General features: G+C 39.9%; 1 protein-coding gene across 6 annotated transcripts in view; it reads right to left on the reverse strand.

The window, feature by feature from the left end:
- The window catches only part of LOC149235397 (organelle RRM domain-containing protein 2, mitochondrial-like), a 243,370-nt gene that overhangs the window by 86,472 nt on the left and 136,971 nt on the right, over positions 1 to 19,927 (reverse strand). For 2 of the 6 annotated variants that reach the window (XM_089461382.1, XM_089461377.1), the window contains exons 2-4: positions 5,682 to 5,750; positions 5,490 to 5,596; positions 4,839 to 5,372 (exon numbers count right to left, since the gene is read on the reverse strand). In XM_089461382.1, coding sequence (XP_089317508.1) covers positions 5,271 to 5,372; positions 5,490 to 5,596; positions 5,682 to 5,750 — 278 coding nt within the window. In that variant the 3' untranslated portion in view covers positions 4,839 to 5,270. Of the gene's footprint in view, positions 1 to 4,838; positions 5,373 to 5,489; positions 5,597 to 5,681; positions 5,761 to 19,927 lie in introns of those variants that run through there. The other 4 variants (XM_089461378.1, XM_089461379.1, XM_089461380.1 and 1 more) reach the window with 4 other exon arrangements.

Here is a 19,927-nt window from a genome sequence, read left to right on the forward strand (position 1 = left end):
TTAATCCCTCTATGATAAGAATGGGATTCAATACTGCAGGTAATTGTATCAAAAAGATATTCTACTACTTATTCAACAAATTCAAAAGTCAAGGGTTCTTGGCTACGCTTGCAAGTTCACTTAATAATGATAATGCATGGATTATTGACAGTGAAGCATCTAGGCATATGAAAAGAAAGAGTAAACAACCTCACACTCTATCAAAGGAATCATCTTCTCATACAGTGGAATTGGGAGATAACAAAATCTATTAGAGGTCTGGAGAATGGTGGAGGAGGAAAAAGACAGTTTAAGGATCTATTGAAATTAATCTAAGGAACCTCAAGAGGTTGATTAAAGAATCATATAAGGAGACCTTATAAGGAAAGAAGCTTACTATCTTCAAGGACAATGTCTAACACAATAAAGGAAGTGAACAAATTACAAGAATTATTCAATTACAATAAGAAGATAGATCTCATCCCCGAAAGGAATAAAGTCTTGGATCTAGTAAAAGGAAAAGTGAATAAGTCTACAAAGAAATCAAGAAGTCTAAAGGGCCAAGAAAGAATGGACAAGGTTCAAGAAAAATTTGCCAAAGTTTCACCAAAGAAGAACATGATGGAAGGACCCAAAGTCAAAGACCTATTTTCTAGGAACTCTTAGGGACTCTATCCCTTGCATATCCTTCTACTATCCCTCAAGCTTGGAAGGAGCCCTTACCAACTTCCAAAGATAAGTATCTTACTCCTTGTATTGTCTTTTATATTTGGTTTCCCTTACTTATCTAAGTTTGTTTAATTAATACTAATCCCATTTCTAGTCATATTTTTGTTTAGAAAAGACTAGCTGAATACTCAAGGGACATGGAAGAAGGCTTCATAAGACAACGCATTGAAATTACAAGGTTTGTTAAGAAACAAAGGTATGTCTTAAATTATAAGTTTTTTCTCTCTTCATACTTATTCTTGATAAACTATTACTAACATCATTGTGTCTAGCCTTCTTGAATCTTAAATATTCTTGTTTGGTGATTCATCATTAGATAAATCTACCCTACTCATATCTTTGATTACTCTTGTGGAACCCTAGAAAGGTTCTTTGTGAAAAACCCAATTTAAGGGTATGTCGATGTGTGAAACCCTAAACTACTTAGGGTTATTATTGAAGTCAAAAGAAAAATGTTTGATGCTTTGATGATGTCACGTTTGGGGTTTTGGTATGGGTATGCAAACCCTAATTTGTTAGGGTTGAATGGTAATGTCTAAAAGCCCGAACCTTAAGAAGTATTAGTAATTTAGGGTTTTCTATGTTTTGTATTGAAACCCTAGATCATTATGTTTTGGTAGGGTGTATAAGCAAGACCCTTATAATGTCCTAGAAATCAAATCCTTGGCATGTGTGTGTTTGTTTGATCAAACCCTAATCTGATCAAGTTTGTTATATGTCTAATTTTTATTGATATTTGTGTCTTTGGATTTGACTAACACATGTTATGATATGCTTATGCATGATGATGGAATCCTAGATACATGAGTTGACCTAATTGTTTATGGTCATGAGTCCTAGGGTTTGGAACTAAGCCCTAGTCAAAGTTTGATTCTCTAGGATGATAGTATTTGTGAATTCTAAGGTTTTTGTAATTAAACCTTAGTAAAAGTCCAAATCTCTGATATATGATGACAATGTGATAATTTGAAGATTTGTGTAAGATTGTTGAAATCTGAATTCTAGTTATGATTGATGTTTATTGAGAATTAGTAAAATCTAGGGTTTACAACAAACCCTAGTGGAAGCTAGTCATGTTGTTGATTGAGCTGTGATTGGTTTTGATTGTTAAATCTCATGTATGAAATCTAGGGTTTGTATGAAATCCTAGTAGGAAGTCTAACATATGAATTCTAAAGTTGTTAGATACATTGTAGATCTATATTTGTTTGAATTGTTTCTAGGGTTTGCAATATGTTATAATAGGGTATGTCATACCTCTAGAAGAAACATTGAAACCCTAGATGTAATGAAGGTTGTTATGAAATGCTCAAAGTCTTGATGAAGTAGTCTAGGGTTTATGACAAAAACCCTAGCAAGAAGTTGAAGAGTGTGTATCTCTTGTTTATAATTAAGTTTGGGCATCTAATATATAAATTTGAATGCTTGCGTGTTTTTGATATGGTTAACTTCATGCTTCTATAGATTTGGTTGCACTTGCTATCTAAGATGTGCAATTACATAATCTTCAAGATGGTGAAGATGTTCGTTGATATGATAAGCATGATGTGAATGATGATGGTCATGATAACTCTGATAAGAAGGATGGAAGCTATGAAGGATTCTCCAATGTCATAGAAAATAAATGGAACTCCCTAAGTTAAGAGGGAGCTTGGATGAAAATTGATCTCCCTAGGTTAAGAAGGAGCGGTGGTATATTCCTTGTATAGGAATGAGTAGATCCTTCCTGATTAAGAGGGAGTGATGGATATGGTTCTCTAATTCATGTGTCATGCACTAGACCAGGACTAACAACCATATGTCTTAGTGAAGGCCATGAGTGAGAGAAGAAAAATGGAGAATATATTTTGAGGGGTTGCAGAGATAAGAAAACTAAATCTATTTGTAGAATATGTTGTTGCATGAGAAGTAGGAAAGGAAGTTGCATCATTGAGGAATCTTCAGTCAAGATTCATTGGAAAAGCTCTAAGTCCTACTATGAAAATTTGAGAAGTAACATCAAGTTGTCTGGAAGACCCCAAAGGTTTGTATCTATTTATGTACATTTGAAAGTTTGTTACTGATTGGGGTTGTGTTTGTACAGGTAAATCTCTCGGAAGTTTGATAGCATGTTTTACATGCCTAGAGTTGTCGATCAGTTTGATTGGGAGAGATTTGGTGCCGATTTGTTTGATCGGGGAGGATTTGTTACCGATTGGAATAATCAGGAAGTTGAGGCTTTGTGTGTGAGACATTGCTTGGGAGGACATATGGTCGGCACTATGTGTTGATGTCTAGTTCCCGAAGTAGGGAGGGTGGCGTTGGTCATAGAGCTCTGACCTTGGATATGCACCTAGATCCCTGGGTTGATGGTTAGTAAGTAAGCCTGATGGTACCTAGAGAGGTTGAAAGTTTTAGTCCATCTTAGTCCCACTTGAATAGATTGCCCTAGTCAGGAATCTATTATGTGGCATGGTGGTGCCTAAACTATTGAGAGACCTTGGATAGATTTCCCTGGTCAGGAATCTAGTCCATGGCATTGCGGTGCCTAAACTCTTCATAGTTCATATAGTTTGAGATCTTTCGTATGAATACCTCCCTAGTTAAGAGGGAGTGTTGAAAAATGTAACTAGGTTTGGTCTTCATAAAATGTATTTGTCAAAAGAATTTTTATTATTGTTACAATGACTTATTAAAGCATGGGTTTCATGCTTCGGTCATCATTTTATGAGTCAAAGTCCCCATTGTGGACTCTTAGGATTAATAAAGAGTCATTAGAGTCATTGTATATTTTATGTGGCCCTTCTTGGGGTTTCGAACAATGTAAAAAGAATTGTTTTTTAGTCAAAAATGAATTATGTAACCTCCACACCAAGTCGGCCTCAAGAAGATCAAGTTGGCCTCAAGGAAGGCAATTCGACCTCATTGGAAGGCTATATATACAAGACAGTTCGACTTCATTTAGAGCATCTCACTCTCTCTCACATAGTTCGATATCTGAAGCTCGAAGCTGGACGCTGGGAAAAGTGTGAAGGTGAAGAAGGAGGCTAAAAGGAGTGCGTGTTTGGTCAAGAAAGAAGGGAAGGACAAAATCGAAGTTTTGGTATCTCTCTCTCTCACTCTCGTGTGGGCTAGTTTAGGAGATCGAACTCTCCTTGTCAAAGTCGAAGCTGCTACTGATGCCGAAAGCTGCCAAGTTGACGTTGCTACTGCTGATGCCAGACGCTGCCAAGTCAAAGTCGCTAGGGTCGAAGTGTTGTTGCTACTAGATCGAAGGTTGGATCAAAGAAGGAGAGGTTAGCTTGGTGTGGAGGACATCTTTGTCTAGGTTGAAAAGTCTCAAGGAGAACTATTGAAGGAAGAGATTTTGACTGGGTTTTCCCCTAGATAGGGGTTTTTCCCTAGCATAGTGCCTACATCTTGTGTTGTGTGTTTTTGTGATCTTCATACACACATAATTTGGTAATTGCTTGATGAAAGATAATATAACAAATAAATAAAAGAAGCCAACATAATTCACAAGTAATTATCAAGAAAGAGAAATCTAACCCTAATCCTTCTAGCACTGATTTCTCAACAATATACACATGCTATTGTTGCTTGTATCCTCTGCTCACCAATGACCAATACACTTGCCAAACAAGCTTGATTGCAAGCATGCTGCATTCAATTACATTTTATCAAGTACAATCTGTAAATGGAGTTGGTGTTGAAGAAATTTGTGTGGATGCCAAAAACTCAAAAAGGCAACATTGTTTAGTGCCTCCACAACCAACATTTTACTCAAACAACCCTATTTACTATTGAAATTATATTTTAAACCATTGGGTCTTTACATGTTATGTGCATAATATCAACTTTTACAAGTCCTTATAAGAAGAATACTTACAATAGAAAATAATGACATATGAATGAAACAATGGAACATAATAACATATGAATAACAAGTCAAATTATATTTTAAACCATTGAGTCTTACATGTTGTGTGTATAATATCAACTTTTATACGTCCCGATAAAAAGAATATTTACAATAAAACATAATGACATATGCATGAGAGCTTCTAGGTAGAATCCTCAAGTCATATGGAGAATGTATTTAAAATAGATAATAACTAAGAAACATATAGATTATTAAAAAGTTAGAGATCTTAAAGCAAGAAAAGAAAAGGGTATAGTAAAATCCTTTCCTTGATGAATTTGATGAGTGAGCACCTTGAACTCTCTTACAACCATAGTACCATGACCAACACACAAGCTTTGATTTCTTATGTTCTACGCACTTTGACCTTTCCCAATTCAAGGAATGCTTGATATGATTTATAATATACCATGACCCAAAATACCCCTTACTGAGCTCTCCCGTAATTTCTCCACTGTTGCATTAGATGCATAGATGCATGCTTCCAGCTTTGTTCTAATCATAAGCATTTCACTCACCATAGTCATCCATTCTTTACCATTGTTGTAGTTTATTAAAGAAACCCAGTTTTAATATTTTAAGAATGTCTCATGACAAGCTGGCCCATTTTTTATTTGAATGTTTACAACTTACCTCACTCGCCCAATTCAATTGCTGTTCCTCATAAAAACGGAGGGGGTTCTCTGGTCCCTGGGGGAGACGCCTGTTTATTTTGAGTCTTAGATTTTGCAAATTCTACAAAAATAACCCTGCCATCCAAGAACTGCAAAGAGAGGAAATTTCACAGTTCTATATGAAGATCAACCTTAACAAAAACAAGTCTACACAACTATTTGACCAATTAAAAACCATGCTTTATCAAAATATTTGCGTAATATACCTTGCCATCCATTCCTTTAATTGCTGCTTCTGCTTCTTCTTCAGTTGCATATTCAATGAAGCCAAAACCTTTTGATCGTTTAGCAACTCTATCCATCATGATTTTGACTGCAGCAGAACATGTCCACTAAGCATATAAAATGCGGAGAACATTCTTATACAAATTTGGTTGGATAAAAGCACACAGGCATACCTTCTACAAGTTCACCAAAGCGTGAAAAACAATTTCGTAAGCTATCTTCTGTAGTAATAAACGAGAGACCTGCAATCCACTACATTCATAATTATTCTAATGAAAGGTAAGATGATATATAATGCATTCAAATATGCGTACTTTCAGAATGTTTCCTACTTGTACTCTAACAAGCATAGGAATGAAATCTCATTTACTCTCCTTATTGGACCTTGAAAAAACATTGTTTCTAATACCTTCTATCATATCAGTTATCAATTGAATATGTAAATATTAATACCGATTATACGACTTTGACCATATCATTATTGAATAATTATTGAACAAGTGTTAACGTTTTCATTAGCATTAAAAACAGCATTTGACTTCAGATCTATTAAGCAGGAAGAAGGATATAAAAAAGTGAAATGCAAATCTCTTAATGTGTAAAAGATCCCAAATTAAAATGGATCTCATTCAGTGTGCATATATATAGAGAGAGATATCCTTTGTTTGGTATATGACTTCCATTAGAAATTTATTGAAAAGCAAAGTGCATTTTACAACCTAGTATTAATATTTATCCTATATATATATAGATATCCTTTGTTTGGTATATGACTTCCATTAAAAATTTATTGAAAAGCAAAGTGCATTTTACAACCTGGTATTAAAGAGATTGTAACATTTATCCTATGTAATATATATATAAAAATAACAAAGTAGAAACGAAATCACATAAACTAGAGATAGAAGGCGGAGATATACCTTCTACAAGTTGAGCAAAGCATGAAAAAACAATTTCTTAATCTATCTTCTGTGGTAATAAATAAGAAACCTGCAAACCACTACATTCATAATTATTTCTTAATCTATCTTCTGTGGTAATAAATAAGGGACCTGCAATCCACTACATTCATAATTATTCTAATGAATGGTAAGATGGTATATATCATATAATGCAATCAAATATGCATACTTCCAGAATATTAGCAACCTGTAATCTATTATATGAACGAAATCTCATTTACTCTCTTATCGGACCATGAAGAAACATTCCTTCTAATACTTTCTATAGTATCACTTATTAACTTAGTAGGTAAATAGAATATTGCAAATTAAATGACTTCGACTATATCATTACTTAATAATTCATTAACAATTTCATTGGCATTTAAGCCAGCATAGATTCATATTAACTTCAACTCTATTCAATATCGAGAGATCCAAAAAAAAATGAGATGCAAATCTCTCGATGCTTAAAAGATCCTCTACCCTTTGTTAGTTTATGGTAGGGAGGTCTAGTCTTAGATGATGCTAAGAGGCAAAAGAACACTAGACCTCCAAAACCCAAAAAAGGTTTTGTGAGATAAGCTTGGAAACACCATAATTAAATTATATCTGAAGTCTAGCTTGGGAAAGTGGTAAATTAAAGATGATTGAGATTGCTCTAGAGACTTTTATTGATGAAGCCTAATTGATCTTAGTTATCGATGGAGATTAAATCATGGTCGTTGAAGACTCAACGAGAGATTATAAGAGCAAGTCGAAGGGCTTGGAGATAGCATCGGAGTCACTAGAGTGATCATTGTGGCAAATTGAGCTATCCAGTTCACAAAGACAGTGAAGACGCAGTTCATGCCAAAGGGAGCAGCAAATTTGGGAGCATAATTCCGGAGAGTTTCTGCTAGACCCCTATACTACTAGTGTAACCCCTTATTGTTATTAGTACAACCCCCTTATTATATTGTTGTACCCATGTGGTCCCCATATTGTTACTATTGTGCCCCATAGAAGCCCACTATTGTTATTATTGTGCCCTTACATTATTATTGTTATGTCGGCTCTGATTATATAATGACCCCTTAGACTCCTATATATAGAATGGAGGTCTTGTCATTTGTATCATCCAAGAATTGTTCATTTATGTACTGTAAAGGAGGTTGCCCCCTCGAAGAGGCTGAATTCTAAGGCGTTGATCTATCTTTTCTATCTTTTGTGAGCTGGTTTCATAACATTTGGTGGCAGGAAAAGGGAGGTTGAATACATCTGCAGAGGAGGTTGTACAAGCAATGGGAATCACCAGAAACCCCAGTGTGAGTTGTTGGAAGAGGGTCGATTTAGTTACGGGAGGCCGGATTAGCTTCCAGGAGGCAGGGAAAGTCACTTCTAGAGGCAGAGGGAGGCATGATGACTCACCCTGAGCTAGTTTCTAGGCAGTGCAAGTTATCCGGAGCCAACAGTGCGAGTAGCCAGTGTGGGTTTCGAGCAGTCTAAAGGAGGCCGAGTTGATTAGCAAAGGAGACCTTTGATCTCCAAATTACTTGCCAGTATATTTCCAGAGGAAAGCCAGTTGGGCATTCAATTGTAATAATTTCCAAATTGTTGCATAATAAAACAAGCCCTCATCTATTGCACCGATTTTCCCTTCGGGGTTTTTCCGGGGACGTTTAGTCCAAAATAGTGGTGTCATTTTTATTGTGTGTGTGCATCTATTTCTCAGTTCCTGATTCTATATTCCATACCGTATCTTTATTGTGAAGAATGCATCAGTGATTTATTCATTATTTGTGGTAAACAAATAAACTGCTAATAAGTTAGAAGAATAAACTCCAGTTGGTGCATTCAAGGAGATTTCACATGGTATCAGAGCATTGTTGGTCAGATTAGAGGCTCAAAAACGTATGAAGTGAAATTGTGTAGTTTCAGAGGGATATTTGAGCAAAATATTTCTAGATCTGCGCAGGTCAGCCAAGCAGTGTGAATTTCCCTGCAGGAAAATCAATTTCCAGAACCAGAGAGGAAAAGTTTGAATTGTCTAGTAACAGTTCTAGCAGGTAGTGGATTTGATGGAAAGAGGGTTCCAGTGAGCAGATTAGTAATTTCACAAAGTAGATTTGGGCGCATAGATTTATAGAAAGGGTTTGCATTTGCAAACCTGCACAAGGTAGGAAAAGAAAAGCACACAAGTGGAATCTCCAACTTATTTCTCAGTGGGCTTCCATTTTTCCAGTGCAGGAAAGGAAGACGTGATTTCTAGCAGCAGAAAGTCGTAGGAGACTTGTTACTCCAACCAATATGAGCTTCAAGATTAGCAGTACGTGTGCCAGATTCCGCAGAAGGACTTCTGGAAAGTAGAGCGAGTTACCCAGTAGAAACAACAGGCAGTTTGAGTTTCGGGAAGGACACTGGAGGAAAGTGCAGGAGTAGATCAGTGCATTTCCAGAGGGAGTGTGAGTGCAGGAAGAAAGTCGGGTTGAGTTGCCAAAAGGAGAAGGAGATTTCCAATATATAGATCTCCAGTTTGTTTGAGTTTCGCGGAGATGGCTTCAGCAGGACTCAGAGATCAGGGTAGACTTGATGGAGCCTCAAACTTTGGCATCTAGAAGGCCATAATGCAATTCCTACTAGATGAGCATGGCCTGAAGGAGTTCGTAACAAATGTCATGGCAGAACCAACAAATGCACAGTATTTGGAAAACTTCAAGAATGATATGGCCAAAGCCAAGAAGATGGTCCTAAACAGGGTTCGGAATCATATTGTCCTACATATTTCTGAGAAAAATACAACAAAGGACATGTGGGGCGTTGTGAAACTATACCAAGATCCGTCTGAAAATCGTAAAATTATTCTCAAGGAGAGGCTGAGGACAACAAAGATGCAGAAGGGTGACAACGTAACTTCCTATCTCGCTAGGATTCAGAGTGTCTGAGATGGACTTGTAGTGGTTGGAGAGAAACCAGCAGATGATGAGTTGGTGCGCACAGCTCTCAATGGGTTCTCCAAGGAGTGGCGTGCATTCGTCCAAGTCATTTATGGGCAAGACACACTTCTAGGTGTGGAGCACCTATGGAGTGACTTCACTCAGGAGGAGCTAAGGCTCGGCCTCTCAGAAGGTACTATAAGCAGCAGTAGCAAGGGGCCGAAAGTTAAGAAGGAAGAAGAAGAAAACATAGCCCTTGTAGGTAAAGGTAAGGCGAAGAAGGGTCCCAGTTATGGACAGAACTTAAAAGGAGGAGAGAAGAAGAAGGACTTGTCGAAGGTCAAGTGCTTCGGATGTGGTGAATTTGGTCACTATGTCACCTAGTGTCCCAAAGGAAGAAGGACAAGAAGGGGCAACAGTAGACAGTAGCTTCGGCAAAGATCAATGAGTTGACTTCTAGATTCGAGGAATTTGCATTGAGAGTAGCGATACCTCAAGATGGAGGGGGAGCATGAGGCTTCAGAGACCAGTTTGGGCAGGGTCCATAGGAGAGCAGCAGGAAGTCTAAATTAGATCTAGTTGGTGTTCACATGGATCAGTACCTTTGCTACAGGGGTCCGTAGTACAGAGTAGCAGGAGGATCGAGATGACAAGAAGGCACAGTCAGATCTTGAGGGACAGTGCAAAGCTAGTTGCAGTGAGATGCGTGAGCAACAGTAACAGAGCTAATTGGGCACAGTCAAATGGTCAGTAGACAATGCAGAGCTAGTTGCAGCCAGAGCACTCAAGGGACAGTTACAGAGCCAGGTGCAGTGACACAATAGATCAGAGACTGATTCGAATACAGTTAGTAGCAAGTGGATCAGAGTATGTGTAGTGGTTGATGGACAGTGTTTGTCATTTGACTTGTTCATAGTGATTTTCAGTGACAGGGAGTCTGATCAGTTGAGATGTGAAGAAAGGAGGTATAACAGATGTCAGACATCAGCAACATGGAGCAGTCCAACTACAGCATGTTCCCACAAAGCAGCAAATTGCAAATATACTCACGAAAGCTCTAAGGAGGGCTTAGTTCATCTATTTCAAAGAATAGATGGGTGTAGTATAGAACACCTTCCTCACTAAGAGGGAGTGTTAGTTTATGGTAGCATCAGACATGTGTTCTAGTCTTAGATGATGCTAAGAGGCTAAGGAACACTAGATCTCCAAAACCCATAAAAGGTTTCGTGAGATAAGCTTGGGAAACACCTTAATTAAATTAATTTGCCATAATTAAATTATTTCCTAAGTCTAACTTAGGAAAAGTGGTAAATTAAAGATAATTAATTAAGGATGTTCGAGATTGCTCTAGAGACTTCTATTGATGAAGTCTAATTGATCTTAGTCGTCGATGGAGATTAAATCATGGTCGTTGAAGACTCAACGAGAGATTATAAGAGCAAGTTGAAGGGCTTGGAGATAGCATAAGAGTCACCAAAGTGATCATTGTGGGAGATCATGCTACCCAGTTCACAGAGACAATGAGGGCGCAGTTCGAGCCAGGGGAAGAGCATCGGAGAGAGGGAGTAAAAGATAATTTGGGAGCATAATTCTGGAGAGTTTCCCAGTGATTTTCCAGTGTTGTAGTGGCAGGAAAAGGGAGGTTGAATACATTTGTAGAGGAGGTCGTACAAGTAGTGTGAATAGCTAGAAACCGAAGTGCGAGTTGCCAGAAGATGGTTGGTTTAGTTGCCGGAGGCCGGATGATATTCCAGGAGGTAGAGAGAGACACTTCTATACGCAGAGGTGTTGATTTGTGTAGCTTGAGAGGTACTCCAAGCCCTAGGGTTTAGGGTTTGGAGGGCAAAGCGCCACAAGGGTCACTTGTGGGCTTGGACCAAGTATGGGATTTTGCACCAAATTGTGTTTTTGGCATTTTTGGGAGCACATTTCTACATGTGATGGTATGAGACAATAGAGGGTGGAAAGGAGAATCCAATGCTTCGAGAATCGTCGAATTCCGAGTTGTAGAAATGGAGAAATGAATTTTTGAAGTTGACAAATAATTATTAGTATTCAAGTCATGTAGGCTTGAAGTAAAATTGTCCAATAGATGTGTCTCTTCATGAATTCTTGGAGCCCATTTATTGGTGTATAAATAAAGGGTGAATTGGAGTCATTAAGGTATCCATTTGTGCAACACTCACACTTGAGAAAGACTCGTGAGAGAGAAGAAATCCTCTGCCCTAGTCGCAATAAGGAGGAGACAAGACAGCGTGGGACCGCCATTTCATGGGCGGGTTTTGGAAGGAGCTTTTACGATTGGTGGGGACGGAGTTGACACCGAGTACCAGCTATCACCCAAAAACGGACGGACAAACGGAGATAGTTAACAAGTCGCTGGAGGGCTACTTGCGTAACTATGTCAATGGGCAGCAGCGAGCATGGCTGAAGTGGCTGCATCTGGGGGAGTACTGCTACAATACTTCGCATCACATGTCCATTGGTATGTCACCATTCTATGCCTTATATGGGTATCATCCTTTATCTTTTGTCGACGTGATGTTTGGTGATAGCAGGGCTCCTAGAGCCAAGATTTGGATCCAAGAGAGTCAGGATGTCCTCCGAGCTCTCAAGGATAACATGGCTACAATGCAGAACCAGCAGAAGCTGTATGCCAACAGGGGTCGGGTGGAGAGACAGTTCGAGGTAGGGGACATGGTCTACCTACGATTACAGCCATACCGACAGTCATCGCTGAAGCAGAAGGGGGCTGAGAAGCTCAAGCCTCGCTTTTATGGGCCATACAGGGTGATACGCAGGATTGGACAGGTTGCATATGAGTTGGCGCTACCCCAAGGCAGCAAGATTCATAACATTTTTCATGTATCATGCCTGAAGAAGGCATTGAGGCAGCAGGTGACCGTGACGGATGAGCTACCACCCATGGATGATGAGGGGAATTTGGTATTGCAACTGGAGGCTATCATTGACTCTAGGGAGAGATGGTTGCGGAGCAAGACGGTCCGGGAATTCTTGTTGAGGTGGAAGAATTTACCGATTGAGGATGCCACTTGGGAGAGTGAGGAGATCTTACAGCATCCATCACTTCAGTTGCTTGAGGAAAAGCAACATTTTGCCAGGGGAGACTGTAATATTCCTAATTAGCTATGGCTAATTGGAATATTCGATTTTGTTCGATTTTTGCCTTCTATAGTTATTTGTAAATAAAAAGTGAGGAAGGGGGAACATAACTCACTTTAGAATAAAATGTCACTTCCTAGGTAGCACAACGTTGTGACTTAAGGGGGAACCAAGGGGGCCAAAGGGGGGACGCAGAAATGGGGCCCATGCAGACACATCGAGGGACTGCACAGGAGGGAAGGAACACATGGCAAGAAGGGGATCAAGCAGGAGAAAGTGAGCCTAAGGATTGTGAGAGGCAGAGGCTATAAAATAGAGAGGAACCCCCTCATTTGGGATCATTTTGGTTATGAGCATTTGTGATAGTCATTTCGACTTAGAGCACACTGGTTGTTTAGCTAGTCTGCAGCACTGTTTAGTGCATTGAGTGTCTCCGTTCGGAGATCTCACCCTTAGCCCCGAGGGACTTCGAGTGCCTGCTTGGGCAAGGTATTTCCATTGGCATTCCAGCAGTAGATTCATCAGCATTTCAGCAGCAGTTTCATCAACATTTCAGCAGCAGTTTCATCAGTGTCTTTGAGGAACTGCGCAGAACCCCAAGGGGGTGATTTTCAGGGGTCGGCCATTTCAAAAAAGCTTTCTGGGTTTTTCTAGGTTTTTTTAGTAGAGTCTGATTCCAGAGTTTCAGCCTTTTCTGAGGAGGGGAGCAGCCCAAAATCCTCATTCGATTTCTAGCAGCAACAACAGCATGACAGTTTCCCAATAGCTGGGACGCAGATCAGTGTGAGGCCATTCCAGGAAAGCTTTCTAGGTTTTTCTGGGTTTCTTGAGTAGAGCCCGAATCCAGAGTTTCAGCTTTTTCCGAGGAGGGGAGTAGCCCCAAATCATCATTTGTTTTCTAGCAGCAGCAGCAGCACAGCAGCAGCATCCACGCAGAGAGGCCATTCTTGTCATTCTGAGAGTATTTCTTCACTTGCTTTGTGCAAGTCGAGGTGTCATCTGTCTAATCACCTATTGTACTCATTTATTGCTCAGTATAATAAAATGGCTTAGCATTTCTCGCTGCATTTTTTGTGTATCTGCTTATATTTCCGGTTTACATTATTATATATTGTTCCACTGTTATTTTATCACTTCTGAGTTATTATATCATTTGCACATATTTGGTTGGAGTTTTTGCTAGGGTTTGAGGAATATTCTGGGTTAGGAATATTACAGGAAAATAGAACAAAATGTACTCCAGTAGGAAGAGGTGCCATAGATTTTCAGAGGGAGTCAGGGGCAAGCACCAGCGCTACAGATATATTGCATGTGCCAGGATTCGGTATGAACCTAATTTTAGTATCCCAGTTACAAGATAAGGGGTATGATATTCACTTCGCAAGGAAGAAAGTGTATGTCAAACACCCAAGCTGGAAAAAGGTAAGATAGATTGGAGTTCGAAGTAACAAATTGTACCGGTTACAGATTGATTCTCCAATGGCACTAATAGGCAATGACAATAGCAGTGGGAAGGAGTTGAATGAGTTATGGCATAGGAGAATGGGACATCTACACCATGGAGCACTCAGGATGCTCAGAGAAACTGTAACAGGGGTTCCAGAACTTGGCACGGAACATGATGATGTGTGCAAAGGATGCGTACTTATGAAGTATGCTAAGGCAACATTTCCAAGAAGTGATAGCAGAGCTGATGGCGTGTTAGGACTCATACATTCAAATATTTGTGGCCCGATGTCCACTAGAGCTCTCAACAGTGCCGAATATTTCGTTACCTTTATTGATGACCATTCCAGGTAAACCTGGATCTACTTCTTGAAGACCAAATATGAGGTCTTTGATCATTTCAAAGAGTTTAAAGGTCTCATGGAGAGTGCGACAGAGAAGGAGATCAAGGTGCTTCGCTTAGATAACGGTAAAGAATATATTGATAAAGACTTCATAGATTTATGTGTGAAGAAAGGCATCAAGAGAGAATGGACAACTCCATATAATCCACAGCAAAATGTTGTACGGAGTGAAAAAACATAACCATTGTTGGAGTTGCAAAGGCTATGTTATATGACCAAGATCCACCTAGGTTTCTATGGGCAGAAGCATGTAACACAGTAGTATATATTCAGAATAGGACTCCTCATAGAGCATTGGGGAAGAAAACGCCAAAAGGAGTCTTCACAGGGAAGAAACCAGAAGTTAGCCACTTCAGAATTTTTGGTAGCGTTGCTTATTGCCACGTGCCAGATGATAAAAGTACCAAACTGGATTAGACTGTAGAGAAGGGATCTTCGTTGGGTACAGTGAAACCTCAAAGGCATACAGAATCTATATTCCTAACAATAGGAAGATTGTAGTAAGGTGATACATGAAGTTCATGGAGGACTGAGCTTTCAGGAGATCTCGTGAGATGCCTGCAGGTGATCAGAAGCATTCAACAAAATCTCCCTTGGTCCAGTTGCAGGGGAAGCCAGTGGGACAGGCAGGAGGACAGTCACAAGGATCGAGTATTGTGACTAGTACCAATATTTCCTCAGGTGCAGGAAATCCGGGGAGTTCTCAGTAGATGGAGCAACAGAGGCAGGATGAGGAGGAGTTGGTTGAACCTCCCACGACTAGTGGTCGAGCCAGCAGAGAGGTTCGTCAGACATTGAGAGATGCAAAGGAGTTTATTGGAACTCCTAGGACAAACAAAAGACAACGCAAACAGCCTGACAGGTACCAAGCATTGGTGGCTTAGGTTGCAGAACCTTCCAGCTTTCAGGAGGTTGCACAGCATCAAGTGTGGGTAGATGCCATGGTAGAAAAGTATAGCTCTATCATGAAGAATGATGTTTGGGAGGTAGTGTCAAGGTCGAAAGATAGATTAGTTGTAGGTTCTAGATGGATCTATAAGATCAAATATGCGAAAGACGACAGCGTGGAAAAGTACAAGGCTAGATCCATGGCAAAGGGGTATGAACAAAAAGAAGTGATAGATTATGAGGAGACCTTTGCCCCAGTTTCCAGATACACTTCTATCTGGTCAGTTATATCCCTGCCAACTTAGATGGGATGGCAGATTCACCAGATGGATATCAAGACAGCGTTCTCGAACGGGGTGATAGAGGAAGAAGTGTACATAGAAAAACCAGAGGGCTTTGAGATTCATGAGAGGCACACTCATGTGTGCAGATTGACGAAAGCTCTATACGGACTCAAATAGGCTCCCAAGGCATGGTATGGTAGGAATGACAGCTACTTGCAGCAAATGGGATTCGTCAAGGGTGACGCAAATCCCAACCTTTACTATTTAATGGTAGAGGATGAACCACTCATTCTAGTTTTGTATGTGGATGATCTCTTTTTGACAGGATCATCAGGGCTCATAGAGGACTGCAAGAGGAACCTGGCAACAGAATTTGACATGAAGGATTTGGGGATGATGCACTACTTCCTAGGATTGGAAGTGTGGCAAAAGGATGGGGAGATCTTTCTTGGGCAAGGAAAATATGCTACAGATATTATGAAGAGGTTCAGAATACAGAATTGCAAACCCATGTCTACGCCCATGATCACCAACTAGAAGAAGATAGATGCATCAGATGACAAGGATGTCGACCCCACCTTGTATAGACAGCTTAAAGGGTGTCTCATGTATTTGGTCAACACTAGGCCAGATATCTACTTTGCAGTCAATACCCTAAGTCAATTCATGGTAGAGCTGAAGAGCATACATTGGGCAGCGAAAAGGCATACTTTGAGGTATGTTCACGGCATAGTCAAGTATGGGTTGAGATATACTTGAGGAGATGACGTCAAACTTTGTGGGTACACAGATGCAGATTAGGTAGGCAGTTCAGTGGACAGGAAAAGTACTTCTAGGTACTGCTTCAATGTTGGATCAGGGATGGTTTCTTGGTGTAGAAGGAAGCAGAAGAAAGCAGCACTGAGCTCTGCAGAAGTAGAGTATATGGAAGCCAGCACAGCGACGTGCGAAGCTATATAGCTTCGGAAGCTGCTAGTAAGCTTGTTTAGGCAAAGGATGGGTGTGACTAGTGTCTACTATGATAATCAGAGTTGCATAAACCTCTCTAAGAATCCAGTTTTTCATGACAGGTCGAAGCACATCGATATTCGATGTCATTTTATCAGAGATTGTGTACAACGTGGAGCAGTCCAGCTACAGTATGTTCCCACAGAAGAGAAGGTTGCAAATATACTCACGAAAGATCTAGGAAGAGCTAAGTTCGTCTATTTTAGAGAACATATAGGTATGGTGGAGAACTCGTTTCAATAGCAGGGACAGGCTACTTTGGATGATTTTTAGTTGCAGGTGTTGCAATTGCAACAGCAAAGATGAGAGGGAGTTGCAATGCAGATGCAGTGTTGGCAGTAGTTCAGTAGGGTGCAGTGTTGGCAGCGGTTCAGCAAGGTGCAGTGTTGGCAGCAGTTCAGTGGGGTGCAGTGTTGGCAGCAGTTCAACAGGGTCAGCAGTAGCATAGATGCAATGAATATCAGAGTTGCATAGTGGTTGGTGGGCAATATGGCCAGACATCAACAGCGTGACAGGAGATGATATAGACACAGGATGTTGCTACAAGGTGTCTAGTAGCACTAGAAAACATTCCTCGCTAAGAGGGAGTGTTAGGTTTTGTAGCATTGGATGTGTTCTAGCCACAAAATTTGGTGGAGAGGCTAGAATACATGAGATCTCCAAAACCCAGAAATCGTTTCTAGAAATTCTGCCTAGAAGTGTTTCAATTAGATTATTCACTTTTTTTTTTAATATTTCCTAAGTCTAAACTTAGGGAATATGATTAATTAATTGGTATTAATTGAGATAAGGTGAGAATCATCTAGAAACTCACACTGATCGATCTAGAGATGATCGTAGCCATTGATTAAGTTCTAATATTGGCCATTGGTGCTCCAACAATGGATTATAAGACAAGGTCGATGTGGTGATGGAGGATACACCAGTGCAGATACTCAGTTGCCCAGGTAGTTCGATTTTCTCAGTAACAACAGCTCAGCAGAGAAGATAGAGCCAAAGGGTGAGTAGCAGGTGGACGAGGAGGGCAACAGCTTTTCGGGAGGAACGTTTCCAGTCCCCGGAAGAGGCAAAGGAAGGAAGGTTGAAATACTCAGAGGGTCAGCGTAAGCTCTGCACAGAGGGTGATGCAGGGAGCTCAGCGCAGAGGCTAGGGAGGCAAAAAATAGTTGTGGGGTGAGAGAAAATTCGCATGATAATTTTGCGAGTATTTTCCTTAGATTAGATTGCCATTTGAGCATCTACATTATTGTACTCAGAATTGTTTCTGAAGAATAATAATAAAACCATCATCTACTGCACCAGTGTTCCCACATTGGGTTTTTCCGAAGACAATTGTCCAAATATAACTGTGTCAAAATTCTTGTGTGTGCTAGAATTTCTCATTTTTCAGTATTTTGTTTTCCGCAGTATTTTTATGGTGAAAATTTCAATTGTGATTTTATTCATTGCTTGTCGTAGCAAATAAATTGCATAATTAAATTTTCAGTTAGAAGAATAATTTCCAGTTGCTGCAATAGATAAAAAAATTCACATTTTTCCCTAGTCTTTGACCAAATGTGGTGTCTCTTGTTATTTCTCTTGATTGTCTTCTACTATACATTTCATTTATCGTTCTATGTACAATTGTTATTCATCATTAGAAGATTAAATTTAATTGCTAATTGAAGAAAAGATTGGGCTAAAGTGATTGTAATAACACAAAACAATGGAAAATTAACATGGTATCAAAGCTAAGGTGAAGACAAGCCCAATGAATCAAGAGACAAGAGCAATCATCTTTGGAAGAAGCTAAAGGAGCCTATTTGACTTGGTCAAGATGTCTACCTCTTTCTTCAAGGATAATGAGAAGTTGGGTGATTCATCTAACTTTGTTGCTTGGAAGATCAGGTTGGAAGTCATACTAGATGACAATGATGTTTTGGAATATGTGCAAGGAAAAGTACCTAAGCCACCGGAAAATGCTTCCGTCACTGCCAAGTCCAAATACAAGAAATGTGAGCTCAAAGCTAAGAAAATTCTTATTGATTCATTAAAAGATCATTTGCTTACTTATGTTGGAAAATTGAAGTAGTCTAAGGACATCTATGTTGAAATTTCTAAGTCTAACACATTAGAAATTCTTCCTGTATTATCTAATTTATTTCTCCTACTTGTTTATTACTCAATAAGTTATTTAACCATATAAATACTGAAAATAACAGACAAACACACAAGGGACATTGTTATTTTTGGACAATCGTCCCCAGAAAAACCCAATGCAGGAAAATCAGTGCAGCAGTTCTAAGGGTTTTATTATTAAACAGCTTTCTTGAGTACAACTAGGGTGCCAAACTGGCTCACCCAACAAAGATATCTATCTGGCAGTAATACCTCTCTTCAGAAGCAGATATTCAGCAAGTCTGCTCCACGAAAATATCTCCAACGCTTCTCTAAGGCTCTGCGCCAGCCCTCCTGGCCTCTACATCACTCTGAAACCCTCTGCGTCTGCCTTCTGCTGCTCTGCGCTACCTCTCTAGCCTTTTGTGTCACCCATGCAGGCCCTACTAGCCTCTAGCCAGTCACTCTGGCCCTCAGTGTGGCTCCTGCTGGCTCTACATAGCCAACTCAGTTTCTGCGTTGGTCCTTCGACACTATCTCTGTCTCTCTCCTATGCACTCACTGCCCCTTGTTGCAACTCTGATCACTTGCTCAAATTTTCTCAGCAAACCTTGCTCTAGAAAATTGAACTGACTGACCAATCTTGGTGTGTTTCCAACTGACCCTCAAGCCTCCTCTTATACTATTTCTGTTGAGTCTTTAACGACCAAGATTAAATCTCTAATCAATGACTAAGATTAGATTTGGATTGATCCATGTCATTTAGAACATTCTCACCCAATTTTATATTAATACCCAATAATATTTTAATTTTTCTAAGTTTAGACTTAGGAACTCCATTAAAAATATTAATTATTTTAATATCTCTCTAACCGGGTGGAATTTCCCCCAACCATTTCTGGGTCTTGGAGATTTTATGTGCTTTAGTCTCTCCACCAATTTTCATGGCTAGAGCACATCCAATGCTACCCAAAATCAACACTCCCTCTTAGCGAGGAATGTGCTCTACTAATGCTCCACCACTGAACATCACCGTGACCATCTGGCACTGTCCCTATGCTGATGCTTGGTCTGCTGCTCAACATCCTCTGCACTACTACCCATGGCTCTGCCACTGCCACTACCACATCTGTATTGCAGCCCCCTCTGCATCTATGTTGCTATCGGTCCTTTCTCCCAACACTATATCTGCACTGCAGTTCTCTCTCATCATGCTGCATCGTGCAGCACATAGCACTACCACTGCTAATTGTTGCACTGCAACTCAGTTACTGAGAAGTAAGTAACTGATCTACCCAAGTACTAACATCCTT

This window comes from Pinus tabuliformis, chromosome 8, assembly GCF_031772625.1.
Source record: "Pinus tabuliformis cultivar Carrire ecotype Pingquan chromosome 8, CPIR1, whole genome shotgun sequence".
Taxonomy (NCBI): Eukaryota; Viridiplantae; Streptophyta; class Pinopsida; order Pinales; family Pinaceae; genus Pinus; species Pinus tabuliformis.